This window comes from Lemur catta, chromosome 3 (assembly GCF_020740605.2).
Source record: "Lemur catta isolate mLemCat1 chromosome 3, mLemCat1.pri, whole genome shotgun sequence".
In the NCBI taxonomy this organism is placed as follows: domain Eukaryota; kingdom Metazoa; phylum Chordata; class Mammalia; order Primates; family Lemuridae; genus Lemur; species Lemur catta.
In genome coordinates, this window is record NC_059130.1 from 56,466,991 (window position 1) to 56,491,039 (window position 24,049).

General features: G+C 34.9%; 1 protein-coding gene across 1 annotated transcript in view; it reads right to left on the reverse strand.

The window, feature by feature from the left end:
• The window catches only part of PKN2 (protein kinase N2), a 139,460-nt gene that overhangs the window by 31,349 nt on the left and 84,062 nt on the right, over window positions 1-24,049 (reverse strand). Inside the window, exons 7-8 of the mRNA XM_045547589.1 lie at window positions 15,031-15,216; window positions 13,972-14,081 (exon numbers count right to left, since the gene is read on the reverse strand). Of these exons, the coding sequence (XP_045403545.1) occupies window positions 13,972-14,081; window positions 15,031-15,216 (296 nt within the window). The remainder of the gene's footprint in view (window positions 1-13,971; window positions 14,082-15,030; window positions 15,217-24,049) is intronic.

The following is a 24,049-nucleotide window of genomic DNA, read 5'->3' on the forward strand; positions in this document are numbered from 1 at the left end:
GTATAGTTCCTATTTCTAATCTTGTATCTTATTCTCCAAACAAAATCCTATATTGTTACATAAGATTTTCCTATTATTCTTTTCCTTATAGCAGTCCCAATTCTCTATCAAGGCCAAACTAAATATCCATCTCCTCTACAAAGATGTTCTTCACTAATCCAGCCCCTAGTTTTCCCTCTGAGTTCTCAGATGCAGGTATCTTTTTATTTATCCTTGTAGGAACTTGTGCTCTCAAATCTGAGGATTCATGGTTCTCATCAATTCTGGAAATTCTTGGCCATAATGGCAATAATTGCTTTAGGCATGGTCTCTGCTCTATTCCCTCCTTCTGGAACTTCACTCATGAGTTAGTCGTTCTCATTCTATCCTTCATGTCTCTTAACTTCTCCTTCCATATTTTCCATCTCTTTGTCTACTTATGTGGTACTCTGGGCAACTTCTTCAGCTCTGTCTTCAAGGCTACAAACTCTTCTTCTATTTAACACATCCACTCAGTTAACTTTCTATTTCAGATGTTATATTTCCTATTTTTATAAGTTCTATTTGCTTCTCCTTCCCACGAGCAGCAACAATTTATCAGCTAATGGTCATTCACGTTTCATATTCCCCTAATTATTTTGAAGCAAATTCCAGACATCTATATTTTCAATTTATTGGGTGCTTTTAAAACTCTGCTTAGCCTTTTGGGCTCACCATTCATTCTTTGCTCATATTTTCAAATTCCTCTATTATTGCTTTAAACATTTTAAACATTTATTTCATATTCTACATATAATAATCCCCATTATCTGTTTCTCCTTGCTTATGGTGGTTGTATCTCCATATATTTTTAATTTTTGGATGCAAGCTCATGTTGGGTAGAATTCTTCTCCAAACTTCTGAAACACAATTTAATAGTTTTTTAATTTTGCCCCAGTTTTTTTTTAACCTATCAGACCTTAGGGTCCTTTATGGAAGGGATATTTCTAGCTCTTTTGTTTTGCTCAATTGCTATAGGCCTTGAGTATTAATTTAAAGATCAGAAAGGCTGGAAAAGCTAAAATGCCTATACTATGCTTTAGAGCAGTGATTTTTCTGGTAACAAGTGAGGCATGGAGAAATTAAGATTCGGCTGTATGGGGGAGGGTACAAGTGGGTAAGGAAGAAGACATTTTCAGTTCTACACGCCCTCTCTCCTAAGATATGGATGTATGTCTATTTTGGAATCACTGTATTAATTGGAGTGTGTCATGTCCCTTGGATATGCTGAGGTGGAAAAAAAAAGTTGAAAGAAACCCCGCTTTTTAGTTTTAAAATTGTTTTTGCATAAATTATTTACATTTAATCCATTAATACTTAGTGAATATCTATACTAACTATCTTCTGTGATGGAAATACAAAGATAAGCAGCATATACTCCTGATTTGAAATAGTTCATAGCTTTGTTGGGGAGATGGAAGTATAATTCAATACTAGCAATAGAACGGCATGTACAATATGCACAATGACACAATTTTTTTGTAAGAGAAAGTTAGTAAAAAGTGAAAAGATCAGAATTGCTCAAATTGTGTTTTCAGAGATGAATCTCAAGATTAAAGGAGGACAGTGATCAGATGGAAAAGAATATATGAAGATAAAGAATTATAAAGTATATTCTAGGGATAGAAAAGTTTCATACAGTTAAAGCCTAGGTATAAACAGAAACGCTTTGAGAAATAAGGATGAAAAGATGGGCAGAGATAGGTCATAAAGGGCTTTGTATGACTTGTAGTGGAATTTGGTCTTTAACTTGTAAGTTATAGGCTGGCACTAAAGGATTTTAAAATAAGGAAGGGCAGGGGTCAGATCATATCAGGGAGTACAAGTTGAACATCCCTACCCCAAAAATCCAAATCTGAAATGCTGCAAAATCCTAAATTTTTTGAGCACCAACATGACACTCAAAGTTAATGCTCATTAGAGGATTTTGGATTTCAGATTTTTGGATGCTTGATCAGTTAAGTATAATGCAAATATTCTAAAATCTGAAAAAATTTGCAATCCAAAACACTTCTGGTCCCAAGCATTTCAGATAAGGATACTGAACCTGTATAGTTGCTAAAAATAAGGGCACTAGGATCAGACTGCCTTATGCATGCACATCCAATAAATTTTTGTAGAACACCAGCTTGGGCAACATAGCAAGCCTCTGTCTCTACAAAAAATTAAAAAAAAAAAAAAAATTAGTCGGGTGTGGTTGTGCACAACTGCAGTCCCAGCTACTCAGGAGGCTGAGGTGGGAGGATTGCTTGAGCTCAGAAGTTTGAGGCTGCAGTGAGCTATGATCATGCTACTGCACTCTAGCCTGGACAACAGAGTGAGACCCTATCTAAAAAAAAAAAAAAAATTTTTTTTTTTTTTATGCAATAGGTTCAAATCTTAGTTTCATACCACTTAGTAGTTCTGTGACCTCGGACAAGTTACTTACCCATTCTGGGCTTCAGTTTGCTCATCTATGAAACATGCATATTAATGGTAGTGACCTTCTGGGGTTGTGTGAGAATTAAAGAATTAAATTAACAACCCCAGCAGATAATCTCAATAAATGTTAGCTATTATTATTATTATTACTATGATATGCAATTAAGAAAATATACACTGACAGAAGGATGGACTAAGAACAGAGACAAGTTAGCTAACTCTAATGAAGAACACAGGCTTTGGTTTTAGATAGACTTAGTTTTGGTGTCAGATGCTTGTGTTAGTTTCCAGCTCTACCACTCTAGCTGTGTGGCCTGAAAAAAGTTACTTAAACTCTTGGAACCTCAGTAATCCCTAAAACTGATGATAACTGTACATATCTCATAAGATTATTGTGAGGATTAAATGAGACATTATACATAATGTGTCTTCTTCAGAACCTATTACAGCAGAAGCTTCAGGGTAATATATGCTAGGGTGAGGAAGAAGTGAACACTAATTATTTTTTCAAGAATCTTGTTTGTGAAACAAAGGCCTATCAATTAAGCACAAAAACTTTTGTTAATGGGAAAAATGTGAACATATGCAAGAAACACAGATGATAGGGATAACTGATACAATAAGATTTTAGAAGCCTAGAAAGAATATAAACTAGAGGACAACTTGGGCGGTCACAGACTCTAAAACAGAAAGAGAGAGACTTCTTTCTCTGAAACCAAGGAAGAAGATGAACAGAAAAATTAGCAGGTAATAGGAGGAATTTGAGGTTTAGTGGTCTTAACCTAATCTATAAAAGAGAAGTAATGGAGTCTGAGGTGAAGTAGAAGACTTGAAGAAACAGGTGAAAGAAAAGTTGCTGGTAATGGGATAAAAATGTCAAATGTGGGATAACTTTGACAAGCTCAGCTGAGCCTGAAAACTAAAATTCATAATAATAGGTGTGATCAATTTCAGCAGCATTCAGCATAACAGAGCAGAGAAAAACAGATGATAGGACTGATTTCCTATTGGGAGTTTACAGCAGATGTGGTATACAGACAAGGTTGAAGGATGCTGTGAAGGCATCAGTAGGGAAATAGTTCAGAGTAATGGTTTTAGGGTAAATAGAGAAGAAAACTAAGTTTGGAAGGGGCTGAAGGTATGAAAACAATCTAAAGAATCAAGGTAACAGAAATATTTGATTAAGTATCTAGCTTTGTGGTAATGAAGTAAAAGAGCCAGAATAGTAACAATAATAACAAGAATTATCATTTACTGCACAACCATTATGTAAAGCTATTATTCTTGGTGTTTTATGTTATGTCATTTAGGAGAACAAGAGATCTGATGAAAGTCTGGTTAACTGAGTTTAGGATTTCAAAGGTACAGAGTAATTCATTACTAAAATGATACAGGAATAAAGCTATACTTAGAGTCAAAGAGTTCAAAAAAGTTTGAAATAATGGTACGTTATATGGGTTGTTTACATATACACTCAGCCCTCTGTATCTGTGGGTTACACATTTGTAGATTCAACCAACTGTGAATCAAAAATATTTGGGGAAAAAAAATGAATGGTTGTATCTGTACTGAACATGTAAAGACTTGTTTTCCTCATCATTATTCCCTAAATAATACAGTATAACAACTATTTGCAAAGCATTTACATTGTATTAGGCATTATAAATAATCTAGAGATTAAAGTATACGAGAAGATGTGCACGGGTTAGGTGCAAATACTATGCCATTATATATAAAAAGCTCTTGAGCATCCATGGATTTTCCTATCTGCAGGGGGTCCTGGAACCAATTTCCCATGGATACCTTGCTATACAGATGTTTTAAATCCCTCATAATGATGGCAAATCGTAGAGTGGGAAAAGAACCAAAGTGATCCTTATTAAATATCAGATGGAGAGTGCCTGGTGGTTAAGAAATAACAGATGGAAAAAAAAAGTAGATGATTATATACAATTGACCCTTGAACAACATGGGTTTGAACTGCATGGGTCCACTTAAATGTACATTTTTTCAATAAATGTATTAGAAAATGTTTTGGAGATTTGTGACAATTTGAAAAAACTTACAGATGAACCATGTAACCTAGAAATATCGAAAAAATTAAGAAAAAGGAATCTCATGAATGCCTAAAATATATGTAGATTCTAGTCTATTTTGTTATTTACTACCATAAAATATACATGAATCTATTATAGAAAGTTAAAATTTATCAAAACTTATACACACTTTCACTTACAGACTGTACATGGCACTATTTGTAGTCAAGAGAAATATAAAAAAACATAAAGATGCAGTATTAAATAACTGTATAAAATTAACTATAGTACACACTTGTACTACTATATAATTTTGTAGCCACTTCCTATTGCTATTTGCAGTAAGTCTAGGTGTTGGCAGTATCTACTTAAAATACCACGTGATGCTAATCATCTCCGTGTGAGCAGTTCCTCTCTCTAGAAAATTGCGTATCACTTCTATTATTTGTTGCATATTTTTCATGGTGTTTAGTGCAATACCATAAACCCTGAATAACACTATGGGATGCTTACAAAGTGCCACTACTGGTGCTGGAAGTGACCCCAAGAAGCAGAGAAAAGTCATAACATTACAAGAAAAAGTTGAATTGCTTGACATGTACCATAGATTGAGGTCTGCAGCTACAGTTGCCCCCCATTTCAAGATAAATGAATCTGGCATAAGGATCACTGTAAAAAAAGAAGGGAAATTCCTGAAGCCATTGCTGCAGCTATGCCAGCAGGCACAAAAACCTTGCACTTTCCACAAAATATAAAATATGTGTTAATCAACTGTTTATGTCATCAGTAAGGCTTCTAGTCAACGTAGGCTATTAGTAGTCATGTTCTCAGGGGGTCAAAAGTTATGCGTGGGCTGAGTGTGGTGGTTCACACCTGTAATCCTAGCACTCAGGGAGGCCGAAGCAGGGCAATTGCTTGGGGTCAAGAGTTCGAGACCAGCCTCAGCAAGAACGAGACCTCTGTTTCTACTAAAAATAGAAAAAATTAGCCGGGCAACTAAAATAGAAAAAATTAGCCGGGCATGGTGGCACAAACCTGCAGTCTCAGCTACTTGGGAGGCTGAGGCAGGAGGATCGCTTGAGCTCAGGAGTTTGAGGTTGCTGTGAACTAGGGGATGATGCCACAGCACTCTAGCCTGGGCAACAGAGTGAGCCTGTCTCAAAAAAAAAAAAGTTATACATGGATTTTCAACTGTATGGGGGTCGGTACCCATAACCCTTGTATTGTTCAAGGGCCAGATGTATATAGCTCATAGTCTCAGAGGAGTCATATAAGCCTCAGAAAAGGATATGACATGTTATTTAATAGTAGTAGAATCTGGAAGCAGCAAAGGAGAGGTAAAAAGGGTATTATTATAACTTCATTACAAGTTAAAAAAACAGCATTTCATATTAAACAATATGCCTGATGTCAGTTTATACCATATAAAAATTAATAATAGTGTCTTTGTATTCCTATTCTTGTTCAGCTATATTACGAAGTCTTACTCCCCATTAACAGGATCTTGCATGCATTTTAATCCTTTTGTAGGGGGGAAAGCATTGTCCTCTGCCAGTTTCTATGAAGAATAATTTTTCCATTTTCCCTAAATACCTAGGTCTCTGCCTCAACACCCTTACTTATCTGCCAGAGCCAGTTACCTCATAGAAGACCTTAGGAGAGAAACTGGGCATGAATGAGACAGTCCATTGCTTCTTTTTTTCTTGAGAGCCAGGCAGTTCAATGGAATCATACTATTTGTTCTTCTTTCCCATGCCTTATATTTTAATAGGCTGGAGCCCACAGTAATCCAAGGGACTGGGTATAACTCCATTGTTGCTGCACACCCAACCACACTCTCAGATATCAGCTTATTTTTCAGTAATATAGATGACATTTTATTTTCCATTAGTCATGTCTTTATTTCTCTCAATTACTTCAGAACTCGGGCAGCCTCACACACACAGCTTTCAATCAGTTAATTTTAGTGCCTCAAATGACAGCCAAAGATGGTCAGACATCTGACCAAATATGCAATATGATAGAGATCATAAAAGGGATCTCAGAAGAAACAGAGGCAATTCAGGCGGAAAAAAACTTAAAACTGATACCCTCAACAATATAAGATGATATTATCTCCATTAGAATAAAACAGGGTGTTAGTTTAAAAAAAAAAAGAACAAGAATGAACTTTTAGAAATTAAAAATGTAATATCATATATAAATTTTTCAGATATAGGTTATCAAAATTTCCTAAAAAGTAGAACAAACAAATAGAAAATAATAGACAAAAGATAATCAAAGGATAAATCCAAAAGGTTCAACTAGCAAGAGAAAACACTGAAAATGTAGATGAGAAAATTATCAATAAGTCAAGAAAATTTATTGTATCTAAAGCAAATGAACTTTTAAACTGAAGGTGCCACACAGTATCCACCACAAAGAATGAAAGATGCTCAGATTAAGATACACAGCTGTGAAATATCAGTATCCCAGGAAAAAGATAAGATCTTAAAACCTTTCCAAGATCGAGCAGATCTAGATCAAAGATTAAAAATCAGAAAGGCATAAAAATTCTCAACTGTAATACTGGGGCTAGGAAATAATCACACAACTACTCAAAATTAATGAAAATAATCTCCAACCTAGAATTCTACACTATAAGTGTGATAGTAGAATATGCATATTTTCAGACATAACATCTCTAAAACTTTTTCATTTACCTTTTCTCAACATGAAAATGGAGGATATGATCCACCAACATGAGGAAGTAAAGCAAGGATGGAGTGATCTTAGACTCAAATGATCCATAACACAGAAGGATGGAATTCTCAAAATAAAGGCTGTGTAGCAGCTATTGAAATTGAAGCAGAAAGATATAAGACTCCAGAAAGGATGTTTCCAATGAGGAAGGTAGGGTAACTAATAGATTATCAGATATCTTTGCCTAGAGTTGTTTTAGAGTCCTTCTGGAGATTTTGGGGATAAATGATAGGTATTTAGAAAACTAAGCAAAGCAAAACAAAACAAAGAGGCATTTATCAACCTTGGGGGTGGTGGAAGTACTAAAAAGGAAATGTAATCATGATACAGAATATGTTCATCTATAGACTATTTATATAGTAATAATAAGCAACTCTAAATTATTGATTTAACCTAATTATTTGGGAGAATGAGAATAGGAGTGTGGTGGTTTAAGAGAGTTAAATTCCAATCTTCTTTAAAGTAGTGTGAATTGTGAATTTACAATTTCTAAAAGTTAGAAACCAATAAACAGTAAGAGTCCCTTGAATTCTTCTCTTATAATCTTGTCCTCGATGGCAGTGGTTCCCAACCTTTTTGGCACCAGGGACTGGATTTCATGGAAGACAATTTTTCCATGGAGGGGTGTGAGGGTAGGCAGAGCTCAGGTGGTGATGTGAGTGATGAGGAGTGGCTGTGAAGAGAGATGAAGCTTCACTGCCTGCCACTCACCTCCTGCTATGCAGCCTGGTCCCTAAGTTTCATGCAAGACAATTTTTCAGGGACCAGGGGTCGGAGGTGCCAAGCTCAAGCAGTGGTGCAGCCCAGTTCCTAACAGGCCACGGACCAGTACCGGTACCAGTACATGGCCCTGGGGTTGGGACTACAGCTCTATCCTACCTCAGCCTTTGACTCCTGTCATCATACTACCATACCAACAATGGCAATATTTTCACAATCTCAACCGTCTGCATCCTTCTAACATTCTAGCTCACTCTCTCTAGCACCTCAACACCCAACTGATTCTTCAATCCCATAGCAGTCCCAATCCATTTACCATCTTTTTGCTTGTCCTAACTACCCCTGAGATCCTCTTGTCTCTCCTTTCCCAGTGACCAATGTTTTCTATCATTCTCTCTTCACAAAACTGATTCCAGCTAAAATTGTTCTAAGTTTTAGTTGTAAGGACAGGGCCCTTCTTGGTTTCTAATATCAATAAAGATTTTTCTCTACTACATTACTAAGGTTGAATTATTCAAAAAGAAATATACAAGGGAAAGAATTAGATTATAGGGCTTAATGTACCATGTTGTCTTTTATTTCAGTCTCTCATGGGAGCCTGATTAAGCTTTTTTTTAACAGGATGGCTGAGGAAATTCAGTGAAAATGAAAGAGTGCACAGCTACTGTGTTTATAATAAAGACCAAATTTTATAAGAAAATATAAAAAAATAACCTGATAGAATAGAAAACATAGAACTAGTAGTCAGTAGACTTCATTAAGAATCCTGGATTATACCCTAAACTAGTAATTTAGCACCTAGACCATAATTTCCTTAATTTGTAAAATGAAGGAGCTAAATTACACCAGTAATTTAAAAACTTTTATCTTTGAAGTGTCAAAATTCTAATGACATCTTATACAGAATTCCAAAACAACAAAAAAAGACTCTGTATTTCCTCCTGAGATAATTCTGCAGAATACTGAAGCTCCCTGGAAAATAATTTGAACTTTTCTAGATCATTTTAGATCTATGTCATTTCTAGAATTATTCTACAATTCTAAAAGGACCTATGATTTTTGTGTCTTGAAAAGGAGAGAAACAGTACAGAGAACTTAGTTCCAGAATGTCAGAGAAGTGAAACTTGACATATGAGGCAAAATGCTTGAAACAACCATGTCAGTTTAAAATAACATTTTCTATAAATATTTTTATAATCATTTTCTATAAATAAATATTCTATAAATATAAGGAATAAAAGTTAAAAGCACATGAAAACATGAAATGTACTATGTAAACAGAAGGAACTATTTTCATAGGGAATGTGGTCTCTGCCAAGGAAAAGTTTATAATCTAATTAGGGACAAGGAGCACGCATATCAGGAACCTACAAGGTCTACTTAGCCATGCAATGTCTCCAAAGTTTCAAAGGGAGGATTACTTCAAAGTGAGAAGGAATGTCTGATGCCATATAGAAGAAAAACAGTGTTAGGTAAGGATTACTAATTCAAGTAATGAACAACCATATCAACAGTTATAGTCTTTCTATTGTTCCAAATCTTCCAGTTTTAAACTTTTTCCTCTGTTCCAGGCACTTGTCATCTTTTGGTGGTTCCTCCTCTGTGCCACTGTTACCGTCCTCTCATTCAAATCAACAGAGGAAAGAGCATCCACTTAAAAGTTAGAACACTGAAGGTCTAGTACCAGTTCTGAAATTTAGTAACACGTAACTATCCTCAATCTTGTTTTCCTTAATTGTAAAATGATGGCAAGACACTGAATTATTTTTAAGTTCTCTTTTAAATATAAAACTCTGTAACAATAACCTTGATACAAGAGAAATCTCCTAGCTAGTCATTTTACCTCTAATGCTAATTCTTTGTCTCATTTTGATCATATTACTCATCAAAAATCCTATAATTACTTTAAATAGGCTCTGAAATGAAAGAAAATGACATTCAACTAATTAGTTTCCCATTACCTAAAATGCCCTTTCATTATATTCAAATTCATAGCCATGCTTTGAAGCCCAGGGCTAAAGAAAATCATTGAATAGCTAAAATGTGCCAAACAATGCAAGGCATTTTATATACATTACTTCAGGTTTTCTTCCTAACAGTCCTGTGAATATTACATTCTTACCCCTAATTTAGAGATGGTAAAACAAATGCCCAGTAACAAGGTTATGTAATTTGCCCACAATCAAACAGCTAAGAAGCAGTCAGTAGATGGACAATGAACCTAGTCCATCTGGCTTCAAAGTCAGTTATAGCAAACCTATTACCCACATTTAAAAATGAGTGGGGGGTGGGGGAAAAAGAGTGGAAACTGAAAGAAACATTTTATGGTCATAAATATTAACACCTATTCACACAGTTAAGAAAAAAGATGCAAATATAACAAGGCATGATATACACTAAGAATCTCAACTATATCTCTTTCTCTACTGGGCTTCACTGAATTATCATGGTCTAATTATCTTGTTAAACTATTAAATGATAGCATATAACAATGCTAGTTCTTGTCCTATCCTTAAGGAGAAAATCTAGAGTTAAAAAATCTTAGAAGTGTAACATTTTCTGATATAAGAATTCTCTTAAAGTCTCTGTTGTAAGTTACTCATTGGACTTTACTGCTAATTTACTACTTCCTATAGCAGCTCATTTCATTTATTCTTTAATAGTATCATTCTTCTTTGACTGAAATGAATCAGCCATCCGTTGACTTTTGCTTTGTCCTCCATAGCCACAAAGTACATAGTTAATCTAATGATGGAACATGTCCCCTCCTTCAAGCGTTTGGCAAACACTGCTACTTGATCAGAGTAACCTCCTCTAAAAATCAGCACCGAGGAATGTTCTTAAGAGTGAGCCCCTGTACTCACCAGAAAACTGGTTTCCCTGATCATCACCTAAATGCACATTGGATATCAGACTGAGATGGGGGTGGGGGGTGGGGGGAGGGGATGGATGTATGCCTACATGATGAGTGCAGTTGTGCACCGTCTGGGGAATGGTCATGCTTGAAGGTCCCGACTTGGGGAGGTGGAGGGGGGAGGGGATGGAGGTATGACTACATGGTGAATGCCAGGTGAATGTCTGGAGAATGGACACGCCTGAGGCTCTGACTCAGGGGGATGGGTGGGACACGGACAATGTATCTAACCTGAGCTTTTGTACCCCCATGAAGAGCTGAAAGAAAAAAAAAAGAAAAAAAAAAAAAGAGTGAGCCCCTGGAATCCCCTACCATTGATGACAGCTGACACACAAATTGAAATTTCATTGCTATCCCTAGTCTAATTCTTACTCCACATGTTCCTCCTAACTTTAAAGATGGTTATCAAATCTTTGCTAAATCTCTTCTTTATCAGGCTTAAAATCCCATTTTATCTGAATTGTTACATTGGTAACAGGATTTTCATTTCATCATTCTGGCAATTCTTCACTGGATAAATTTATATAATGTTCTAGGTATGATCTGATCCAACACAAAGTTTTCTTCTTGGCAAACCTTTCTTTCTCTCTTCCTACCTCTGGGATACTGATTAAGATTGGATGTTAGATGTGTGTGGGTTTTTTTGTTTTTTTTTTTTCCCCCTTTATATACTCTCATTATGGGTTAGTAATTCCATTGGCTTCTATAGTACACAGCACTTATTTCTACCAGATCATTTACTATAGGTAAAATCAGAGGATGTCAACTCCTCTATTAAAAACCCTTCAATTGTCTTGCATTTCACACACAGCCTACAGACTCCCTAGTAATCTGGAACCTACCTCTCTCTGCTAGTCTACATCATACTGCTCTTCTGTCTCAAAATTTTTCTGGCTGCAACATACAAAGGCATCTCCTACCTCAGAGAGTTAGTATGTTTGTATCCTCCGCTGGGAACACTCTTTCCCTGGATCTCTGCAACTCTGGCAACTTTTCACCCTTCAGGTCTCAGGTCAGCCTCCTCAAGAGACTCCCTAATTACCTATGTAAAGTGCCCCCTACTCCTTACACCACTGTGTTCATTTCATTCACTGCACTTGTAGATTTTTTAAAACTTGTTTACTATTTATCTTCCCTCTTTAGAATATAAGGTCCATAAGTATAGAGATTTTGACTATTTTGATCGATCATCACCAGCATCTAAGACGGTACTTGGCACAGAACATAAAATCAGTGATTATTAAGTCTAAGAGTACACACTATCTCTGTAAATCTAAAACCTAGCAAAATGCCTGGCATATATAAGGTGCTTAATAAGTATTTGTAGAATAATGGATTGGTTTAACCCACTTGGATGGTGCTCACTAAAACCTATAATTAGATGACCTCCAAATCTACTTACCTATCTCTGACTTCCAGTTCTGTATCTTTATTTACTGCTAAAAAACTAGTTAAACAGAACCCATCCCCTCTAATATAGACCTTTTCTAGTTTCTGTGGCACCATTTTCTTTGCCACTTACTAACAAATTCCTTCTCTGGACTCAGATCCAATTAGTTATTAAGTCATACTGATTTTTACTTCATTTCCCATATACACCCTTTTCTTTCTATTCGTACTGCCACATTTTAGTTCAAGTTCTCATCATCTTAAAGTTGTACAACTGGAGTAGTTTTTTGCCAATCCCTCAAATTTATCTTTCAAACAAATCCCAAGGTCAATTTTTCTTTTCTCTCTCTTCTATCCTCACTACCAAGTATAAACACCTTAGCCTAGCAAAGTCCTCAATATTTATAAACTGAAATCATCAAAATAAAGGTAGGTCTGGGAAATAAGGCGGTAGACTTTTATAGACAGTTTTGACGTAATGGTAAAAAGTCTGCAACTAATTAGATATATACTGAAAAGCCAATATTCCTTGAGGGAATATGGGAGACCTTGTTTATATTGTTCACTGCTAATCTACCACCTGGAAGTACCTGGAACACACAGAAGGTATCAACGAATATTAGCTGATTAAATGAGTGAATGATTTAATGAATAAGTTAATAATCCTAAATCTCAGTAGGAATGCCAGGATGAAAGTAGTGTTCTTTGAATAATCAGTCTGGTACTTAGACAAATGGAGATCAGTTAGTAGATTATTTTAGAAAAAATAGCTGACATTAATCAAGTTCTTATCACTATTCTAAGATTTTTAGAGGATATATTTAATCCTCACACATCTCAGACAGATCATATTAAAGATAAGGAAACTGGAATACATAAAAGGCTAAGTATTTTGTGCAAGTACATACAACATTTAAGTGGCCGACAGTATCTGAACCAAGAAAAGGAACCACATGGGTCTGAATTAGGTTGCTGGCTGTGAAGATAGTAAAAGATAAATTGCAAAAATATTTTAAAAGTAGAGGCTAGAACAGTAATCACCAAACATTTTCACAGCTCGTATCATTAAGCATTAAAAATCTGCTTTTGCAAATAAAAGTAATTTTTAAATGACATATGTATCACCAATCTGAATACTAAATAGTGAAAAAGCTTAATATATTTATGTTTTAGATAAAATTGTTTTAATATTTTCCTCCCCACAACCCAATGCATGGATTTGAACCTAAAATACAGTTATTATCATAGATTGAAAACTAATGTGGACCAAGTTCACTTCTGCAGGGTTTTATGGACAGATTGAAGTCTACCCATAATATCGTTCTTGAAAAACACTGAGACAAATGAGTGTGAAAGCTCATTTCAAATGCAGCTCTGATAAGGTAACCCACAAATGGTGAGTCAGAAGAATCACCTTAGTGGCTAGACAATGTGTTGTTAAAATAAGAAATTTCTAACAACTCACCCTGGTTGCTGACCTTTCAGGTTAATATAAACTATACATTTTTCTAATCACTATACAAATGAAAGCTCCTGCAGCAATCTTATATGCACCTCTATCTTGAATAGACTCATGTACAACTTATGAAATGAGAAATGTCAAAAATATCTAAGTTCTCTTTTTATTCTTTTTAAGAATAAAACTTCTTAAAGCATTCTAAAAAATAAAACTTACATTCAAAATGAATAACAAATATAATAAAAATTCAACTAAAAAGTTTCTCATCTTACCCTATCTAGTTCCAGTGTAAACTTCTGGTCCCAAGACTGATTGGAAATAGGTTTCCAGCTAGTTTGACCAACCACAGTATTATCTAGCTTCAAAACAGCACAGACGTCATCTGTAATTAAATTTTATAAACGTCCTTAAAAACTTTAAACCTTTAAAATGAAGTACCACTATTTCATAGCAACAAAAATCTTAAGACCCATTGAAAATACGATTTTTCATAATCAATACTGAAACTTTTGAATCCTAAATGGCTAGTTAGATATACACACACACTTCCAACCAGACCCTCCCAAATTATCCTTTGTGTTTAATAAAAACACAAATAAAAACTGTTATCTGTTTTGTTTATGCTGGAATGTGACAGAAAGGACTAACAGGTGACCAGCAGTTGTTCACTGCACTGGTCAGTACATACTACATACAGTATGTATGTTTGTGTGTCAGTATCAATCATCCAGTTTTTCTTTCTCTACATTTGCTATTTATAAAGCTTGTTGCCTTAAATAATTGTTTATTTTCACATCTTTCCTAAAGTTTCTGTCATATACCAGGAAACATAGGCAAGTTTATCTTTGTACTCTATACTAGGTTGAACTGTCACATGCCTTTCCTCCTTCCAGTTATACATTTATATATAGTTTATATTGATAATCATACTTCAGAATGTCTCCAAAGTGCTTCCTAACCTTGTGCATTTTACTCTCTCCAACCTGCCCCGTCCCTCCTCTCAGTTGACTACTGGGCTGCTATCTCAGTAAACATGTCTGGACCAGTGGTTAGTGATCAAAATTTCAGTTTGGAATAAACAGTGATGCTCAATATTTCATTCTTTCAAAAGAATTAATGTCATCTGTCATTCTGTTTTCTAATATATTTTCAGCAAAGTAAAATCTGTTGCCATTTTGTTTCCTATTATTATAGGTTTTAATATTTTAAAATTAAATTATAAAAATCATAATTTTAAAGTTTTTTGGCCAACTTGAACACTTTCCATTGTTAAGTCCCTTGGACAGGCCCCTTAATTAGTTAAATGATTTTTAAAAATCTGGTTACTGAACTGGACAAGTCATCGGTTTTTAGAAGATTTCGACTACTTCCGCTTTTACTTTTACTCGTTCTGCTCATGAAAGATGATCTGGTTTCACTTGGACTCCAACCAGGTAGCGCGACCGATGTGGCTTTTGACCGTCCAGGGACATTCTCTAGGATATCTTGGCAGCCCATAAGACGAACTTCCAAAGTACCTGTTAGCATAAATAAATATCCAATAACGTCAATTCTTAATATATAGAACTATGTCTCTGTTATCTGTTCAGAAAGAGAAAAAAAACAATCTGCTTAAACAACAAAAACTCTTCTCCCAGAGGATCTATGAGATAACCATCATCTTCCTGTTTTAATTAGAGAAACCATTAAAAATTCTTAATTAAAACTATAAGAAATTTTATAGAAATGAAAAGCATCTCTCAAAAGCTGTCTGTAGGGCATAAAACGATACAAGTTATATAAAATTCTTGTTTATCTAAATACTTACTTCAATAATTACATGGAAAAATTACAGAATTATGTACATAGACGATGTAGGAGGGAAAGCATAAAGCTAAATAATATGCCATTAAAATAGCATACAAAAATTAGAAACAAGGAAGTCTGACTATGTGAATAACAGTTATGTTTAACATTTATCTAATTAATACAGAAAATTTTACGGTTTTTTTGCATAAATAAATGGGTTTATGTTCTACTTGAGATATAAAATGACATTATCTTTCCATTTCTGATAATTTAGTTAGTCAGATAATTATGGGTTGTAATTATCTAAGCAAAAGAACCTGCAATTTCCTTAGGCAAACAAATATTAATGGTGTGCAAAATGAAAATGAGGAACTGTGAGTTAGGTCATTCAGAGATATGGCTTTGTCATCCTTTGGCCTAGAATTAGTACACTAGGATTAAAAATGGTGCTTCAGTATTAAGACTTTAGATATTGCACATAGCATAACATTTTAGGAGGAATATTTCCTAGTAAAAGTTGTTCCATTAAATTTAAATAATTAAAATTTTATTTTATTCAAATTTTTAATTATTTAAAAGTAACTGAAGGACTTACACTTATAACCAAGAAGTAGTAGTAATAAAGCCTCTCAATTCAAACAACTAAAAAATTAGACAAAATATATGAAAAAAGCGTTAAAGACATTGGACATTAGGCAATGAAGAACAGTGATTTCTGAGAGAGGCAAAACAAACAAGATGAGGCCTAAGACTGCTCCAGCTTACTGTCTTAAGGGTTTCTAGGACACAGTGCAGGGAGGGAGAACTCAGATGGAGCCAAGTTGGGGAGACAAAAATGAGAGTACCAGGAAACCAAGGCAACTAGAGTTCACAAAACAGTTGGTAAAGGAGAGAGCTGTTCAAAGAAAGAACTCCTGAAATCTTCAGGGAGCTTCCCGTATCACATATTCATCAAAATATTAATGAGCACCTGCCTATGAAGAAAATACTTGAGGCAGAACAAAGAACCACCTGAAAAGGGTAGAAGGAACAATACTCAGTGCACACAAGTAGGAACAGTGTCTGTTCCCACCAACCAGGCTTGAAAATCTCAATTTATGGGGCATTTGAGGGAGTAGTCAGGAGAGTGTTGCCCTAGGAGTAGAAAATTACCCCTAAACGATGCTCTTGTCCTGTATAACAAATCTTAAAAAGCAGTACCCAAAAGATCAAATTGTTTCCAAATAACTAGAACAAAGCTCAAGAATATTTATAGAAATACAAAAATATCCAGCACCTGACAAGGCAAAATTCACCATGTCTGGCATCTAATCAAAGAATACCAGGTGTATTTGTTTTCTATTGCTACATTATAAACTACCACAAGTTTGGTGGCTTAACTGACATAAAATGTTAGGATTAACAGACAAGGACATTAAAACAGTCAATCTGTTCAAAATGTTGAATAGAGATATGGAAGAAATAAAAGAAACCCAAACCAAATTTCTAGAGATTAAAAAAAAAAATAGGGCAATGTTTGAGACTTTAAAAAAACACACATAGTGGAATTGGTGGCAGATTAAACATTGCAAAAGAAAAGTTGAGTGAACTTGAAGACATACCAATAGAAATGATCAAAAATAGAAGACAGAAAGACTTGGGAGAGAGAAAATAACCAAAACAGTACATATGTGAACTGTGAGTTTAACTTCAAGTGGCTAATATGTGTGTAATTGAAGTTCCTGAGAGAGAGTAGGGGATAAAAAATATACTTCAGAAAAAATGGCTAAAAATTCTCCAAATTTGATGAAAACTATAAATCCAAGAAGTATCTAAAAAGTTCAATGAACATCAAACAAAACAAACAGAACCACACCAAAGCACACTATAATCCAATTTCTCAAAACCAGTGATAAGCAGAAAACACTAAAAGCAAGAGAAAAAACACATTACATACAGAGGAACAAAGATTAGGATGGCAGATTTCTCACTGGAAACTGGGAAAGCCAAGACTATGTACTTTACATATGTGTAGTTTATTGTATGTTAATTATGCCTCAATAAAACTGCTCTAAAAACTGGATATTGATGATGGTAGAACCACCATATACATTTACTAAAAAATCATAAAACTTATATATACTTAAAATGGGTGAATTCTATGGTATGTGAGTTATGCCTCAATAACACTATTAAGGGTGGAGGGTGCAGCTTCAAGCTTATGTTTTGTTAGGGTGTGGAAATCTTAGTATGAAGTGATAAGACAGATTAAGTATAATGGATATCAGTTTTATTTTAGTTCAAAAAAATTTGTTGTGTCTGTTTTTTATTTGGTTTTGGTTGTTGTTTAACTGGCAAACTTAGCTCATTTCCACCATAAATGCTCAGCTGTAAAAGTCATCCTGGGGAAACTGAAAACATCTGCCTACTACTTCAAACCATAGTAGCTTATTAAATATTTTAGTAATTTCAATATATCAGGACATGACAATGCTCAACACCTGCTTTCATTTAGGAAAAAAAAATCTGGAGGGAGTTAAGATTTTTATTAAACATCTAGAAAGTTTCTTTCATGAGGCGACACAATTGCAATTGCATATAACCACATTAGAAATAGCTTAAAACTACAACTTTACTTTCATAATCTACAATATGAAAATTTTAAAACAAGCAAATCCAAGAAGTAAATGTTTGTATTCATAAGCAGTAGTTATGAATTACATCAGAATAAGTAAATGCTATTTCTTTCAACTGTCTGGAAAGTCTATTTTATATTTATTTTATTAATTCAGTATTTTATCTTGGTATAACTGAGTAACATCTTTTTTAATTTTGAAGAAATTTCCTCTTATAAAAATTATTAAATTTCTCAAAATATGGAGCAAAAATATCAATTATACCTTACATCACAGTAGCAACAAATTTGCAAATTTCAGCACTATAAACACACAACCACAAAAGAAATCAGAGTCTAAGGGAGATAAACCACAAATAATAGCATGCAGTGAAAAATTCAGAACAGTAAATCCTCTTACTATTTATTGTAGTTTATCTTTCATCACGTCTAATCCTTTATCCATATCAGTACTATTTCCCTTTCTAGTCATATTTAGTTTATGGTCCAGTAGGAGCTTAAAGAAATTTTTTTCAAAAACCAAAATGTTTTAAGAATTGTAAGATATTCCTTTTTAGATTGGTAATTTACATCACTTTGAGTAAAATTCAGTAAGAGAATGAAGAACAGGAAAAGAAAGAACTGAAAAGAGGTTAAAATTCAAGAGCTGGGAGGAAGAGCAGACTACAATAGAAAAGGAAAAAAAAAAATCCAGCCATATCAGCTGAGTTTCTGAAATGTGGCTTTATTACTTTTCTAGAAATATTGTTAATTTCCAAATATTTGGCAACCATATTTTAATCGATGACTCATTCAGAAATTCTTGAGTATCCACACTATGTTCAGCACTGAGCCAAAGATGGTGAAACTTATTAAGCACAGTCCCTGCCTAATTATCAAATGGTACTTATCAAGTATTTGTCAAATGTATAAAATGTCCTGTGCTATGGGCAAAGAGTATATGTAGACAGACAATGAGGTCTTTGTTCTTTATAGGTGCATATTCCAGTTTTGACTAAAAAACACATACAATAAGATGGATAATAAAGCGAAGACATTTAAATAGGGCAGGGGAACACTGTGCAAAAATAAGTTTAACTATTTAACTGTGATAGCAGATTCATGGTAGGAGTTATACTGATATGGCTAGAAAGATAAACAGCTATTACAGCACGGAGGTGTCAGACCAGAGGCTCCCAAGCTTTCTCAAGTTCATAGTACCCTAATGTTTTATATTTTCAACATGCCCTAGGCCAAATGAAATATCTAATAGTTCTATTTATTAAATAGTTTGGCCCAAACATAGGAGATCATTGATATCTGTGCTCAGATAATAGTTATTTAAAAAAATAATATACATAACTATAAGAAAAACTTTTTATCTCATTCTTAAAAAAGCAATATTACTTTCTAATGAGATGTGTGTACCTATTGGGCATCATACAACTTCTCAAACTTTGGAATCTGTTTGGAAACTGCTTCGCTGATTTCCTACTCCACACAGCATTTTTTAAAATCACAGCAACCAAGGAAAACCAGCTTCACAAATATATGACATCACTGAAAGGAATGTAGCTCCACCTAATGCTGAAACTGCAACTACCTTGAGCTAGTAGTCTGAATCGTGACTATAGGAAGTGCAGTTAATGCTATGTTTCCCTTGAAAACTTAAAATATCCTACTGTGCTCCTGTGAATTCATTTTGGTATCGTAGGGTGCCTGAGATTTAAGAATGCAACTTGGGAACTGCAGGTTTAGACTGACCTAAATTAGTAGTACTAATAACAGCAAGTTTAACTGTAAATTTGTCCTTCAAGTTTTGATGTAAAAGCTTATCATAGTATAAAACTGATTAATGATATAGCAACTAGAATGTGATAGTATGCTACATAATACTGAAGAACATTTTCATAACTTCAAAATATTACATGACTATTTTTAAGATAAAACTCTTGTTGACATCAATATCGATAAGAAAATTTAAGGATTCTGGAAAGTCTGTGTAACAAAAGTATGTCATATTCACATGGGCCATAAAAGCCTTTGTAGGTAATGTCACAGAAAGTGGTGGAAGAGGAAAGTCCAAAGACAGCTTCATCACAGAAAAAAACTGGTGAAAACTGTCAGAATTAATTTTATCAGAACTCTGGAAAATAGTCAAAGGTTTACTATAACCAAGCAAATGCTTAATCAAAATCAAAAAAGGGAATGGACACTTGGTGTTTAGAGCTTCATGGAGTACTTACCTTTGCCTCATTCTCCTACCCTCCCAACAGCTCAGTGGCAGTACTGAACGTGGCAGCCTGCATTCTTGCTGTGGGCTCCTGGTGCCAGAGGGAGCAGAAAATATCTCATTCTCAAAGAATTGTGGATGCCTGCTTTGACCTGTTTGAGGGCTCCCTGAAGGACTAATACAAAGGACTTATCTTTATTTTTACCTAACTAGGAAATCTCTGAGGACAGAGATGTAGCTAAGTGGAGGGCATCTGTCAAAAATATTTGAAAGCAAATGAACTGGCCACTGAAACCTAGGGCAAAAGATATCAACTGAGGCAAAAAACAGGCAAGCCAAAAAACCTGCGAGAAAAAGCTACCAAGTGAAATGCTTTGTAGAATAAAGGCTTTGCAGTGTTTCTGCATGTTATTGGGAAACAAGAAGGCTAAGTTCAAGAAGGAGGCATTTTCAGAAGAGATTTCAGAAGAGCCTAAACGCTCACCTGTGATTGAGTCTCAAAGTCTGCACAAGGAAATGCAGAGTTGTAAAGTGGCTGAGTGCTAAAGGTATGACTAACACACACAGAGCCCAGCTGCAAAGATTGGGCAATTTTTTTCCCTTCAGGAATTAAAGGAAATGTCTGCCAAAACACTAGATGACCACTATGTTAATGAAACAGACACTTCAGGGACCATATCTGACAAAGAATACAGTCTTTAGAAAATAAATTATAAAAGTCACTAAACAGACAACTACATCCAACGTATAGCAGCATCAAGAAATCCTTCAGAAGAGGAATATCTGATTTATGAGGTACGTATTCTAGGGAAGGAGAGTATTTAACTATGAAGCAAGCACAGAAACAGTATAGTTGGTTCATAGGAAAAAAAAAGTTAACAGAAACTGTTCTTGGGGAAGCCAAGACATTGGACTTTCTGGAAAATGACTTTCTATCAATTGTCTTAAACATGCTAAAAGATCTAAAAGAAACTATGGACAAAGATCTAAAGCAAACAAGAAAAATGGTGTCTCCACAAATAGAGAATATCAATAAGGAGTAAAAATTATAAAAAATAATCAAACAGATATCCTGGAGTTGAAAAGCACAACTGAAACAAAAAAATTTACGAGAGGGGTTGAACAGCATATTTGAGCATGGAGAAGAGATGAAGTCAGCAAACCTGAAGGTAGGTCAATTGAAATTATTCAGTCTTAGAAGCAGAAAGAAAAAAGAAGAAAAGTAAGCAGAACCTAAGAGAAATACCAAGAAGCACATCAATATGTGCATAATAATTAAGTCCCAGAAGGAGAAGAAAGTGGCAGAAAGAACATTTGAAGAAATAATGGCTGACAACTTGCCAAATTTGATAAAAAGACATAAACCTACACATCAAGGATCTCAAAAAATTTAACTAGGATAAACTCAAAGAGATCCACTCCAAGACACATTGTAATTAAGTTGTGAAAAGCCAAAGACACAGTGAATTTTGAAAGCAGCAAGAAAGGATCGTCACTGATAAAGGATCCACAATAACATTAACAGCTGATATCTCATCAGAAAGCATTAAGGGAGTGGGGTGACATTTTTAAAGAGCCCAATGTCAACCAGGAATTCTATATATAGCAAAACTATTGTTCAAAAATAAAAGAAAAAATAGAGATTCTCAAATAAACAAAAGCTAAAGGTCACTAGGACACCTGCCCACAAGAATTGCTAAAGGAAATCATTCAGATTGAAATGAAAGGACACTAGACAGTAACCTGAAACCAAAAGAAAGGAAGAGAGAGAGGGATGGAGGGGGAGAGGGAGAGGGAGAGGGAGAGGGACAGAGGGAGGGAGGGAGAGAAAAGAGAGGGAAGCAGAGGAAGAGAGAAAATGAACACAGTAAAACTAATTACATAAGCAAATATAAAAAGGCCAGTATTACTGTATTTTTGGTTCATAACTTTTTGTTTTCTTAATGATTTAAAAGAAAAATGCATGAAACAGTATTTATAATCTACATTAATGGGCACATGGTATATTAAGACATAATTTATGACAATATAAAGGGAGGGAGGCACTTTTTCAGGCTACTGAAGTTGGAATCAATTCAAACAAGATTGTTAAAAATTTAGGATGTTAGTTATAATCACCATGTGAATGTTTATAGTAGTTTTATTCATTATTGCCAAAATGTGGAAGCAATCAAGATGTCTTTCAGTAGGTGAATGAATAAACTGTAGTACATCCAAACAATGGAATACTACTCAGTGCTAAGACAAAATGAGCTATCAAGTCATGAAAAGACATGGAAGAAACTTAACTGAATATTACTAAGTGAAAGAAACCAATCTGAAAAGGCTAAATACTGTATGAATCCAACTACATGACATTCTGGAAAAGGCAAAACTATGGCGACGGGAAAAAGATTAGTGGTTGCAAGGGGCTGGGAGGTTAGAAAAAGAAAGAGATGAATAGCAGAGCACAGAGGATTTTTAGGGCAGTGCAACTGTTCTGTATGATACTACAATGGTGATACATGTCATTATACATCTGTCAAAAGCTACAGAAATGTACAATACCCAAGAGTGTGCCCTAATGTAAATCATGGACTTTCAGTGATAATGACTTGTCAATGTAGGTTCATCAATTAAGAAAATTTACAACTCTGGTGCAGAATGTTGATAGTGGAGGAGGCTGTGTATATGTAGAGACAAGGGGTTTATGAGGACTTCGTACTGTCTGCTCAATTTTGCTGTGAACCTAAAACTGCTCTAAAAAACAAAGTTTACCAATTAAAAAAAATACATATATATATACCCACACACAGGAAAAAAAGGAAACAAGGGAATAAAAAAGTAAACTAGAAAAATTCTATCAAACACAAAAGAAGGTAGTATCAGAATTCAGAAAAGAAAAAATAAACAGTTGTAAAAAAACAAACAGGAAAATGACAGAAGTCCTTTTGTTGTAAAATAAAAAATTTGGCTGGTTTTCTTCCCTGGTTTCTGGGAGGAAGCCTCTAAACCCTTGGAATTTCCCTAGTGATTGGAGTGTCTTTGTTATTCATGGTGGACCCCTCAGACCACACCTGAGTTTAATACTAACAAGGTGACTCATGGTGGGCCCCTAGACAGTTTCAGGATGGGAGGTGGCCATGCCAAAAAGACTAACCATTGTCTTTAGGGGGTTGGAGCTTTGAGCAACATGATATCAGCTGGACATCTAGTGAGGGGTGGAAGGCTGGAGATTGAATTCAGTTCAATCATGTAGCCAATGATTCACTCAATCACACCTATGTAACAAAGCCCCAATAAAAACTCTGGACACCTAAAGCTCAAGTGAACTTCCTGGTTGATGACAGAGTTGGTGTGTTGGGAGGGTAGTATATCCTAAGGGCACATAAACTTCATGTTTGAGATCCTCCCAGGTCTCATCCTATAATTTCTTTTCTTTTGGCTGGTCCTAAATTGTTTCCTTTATAATAAAACTGTAATCATAGGTATAGTGCTTTCCTGAGTTCTATGAGTTGTTCTAGCAAATTATTGAGCCTGAGGTAGTATAGTAGTAGGAATCCTGGAATTTGTAGCCAGTTGGTCAGAAGTGCACATGGCCTAGGAAACTTTAAGCTTGTGTCTGAAGTGAGGGCATCTTGTGGGAGACTGTGCCATAAACCTGTGAAATTTAACCTAACTCCCAGTAGTTACAACGAGAATTATATGGCATCTTATCAGTAATTACCTTAAATGTAAATGGATGAAACTATTCATT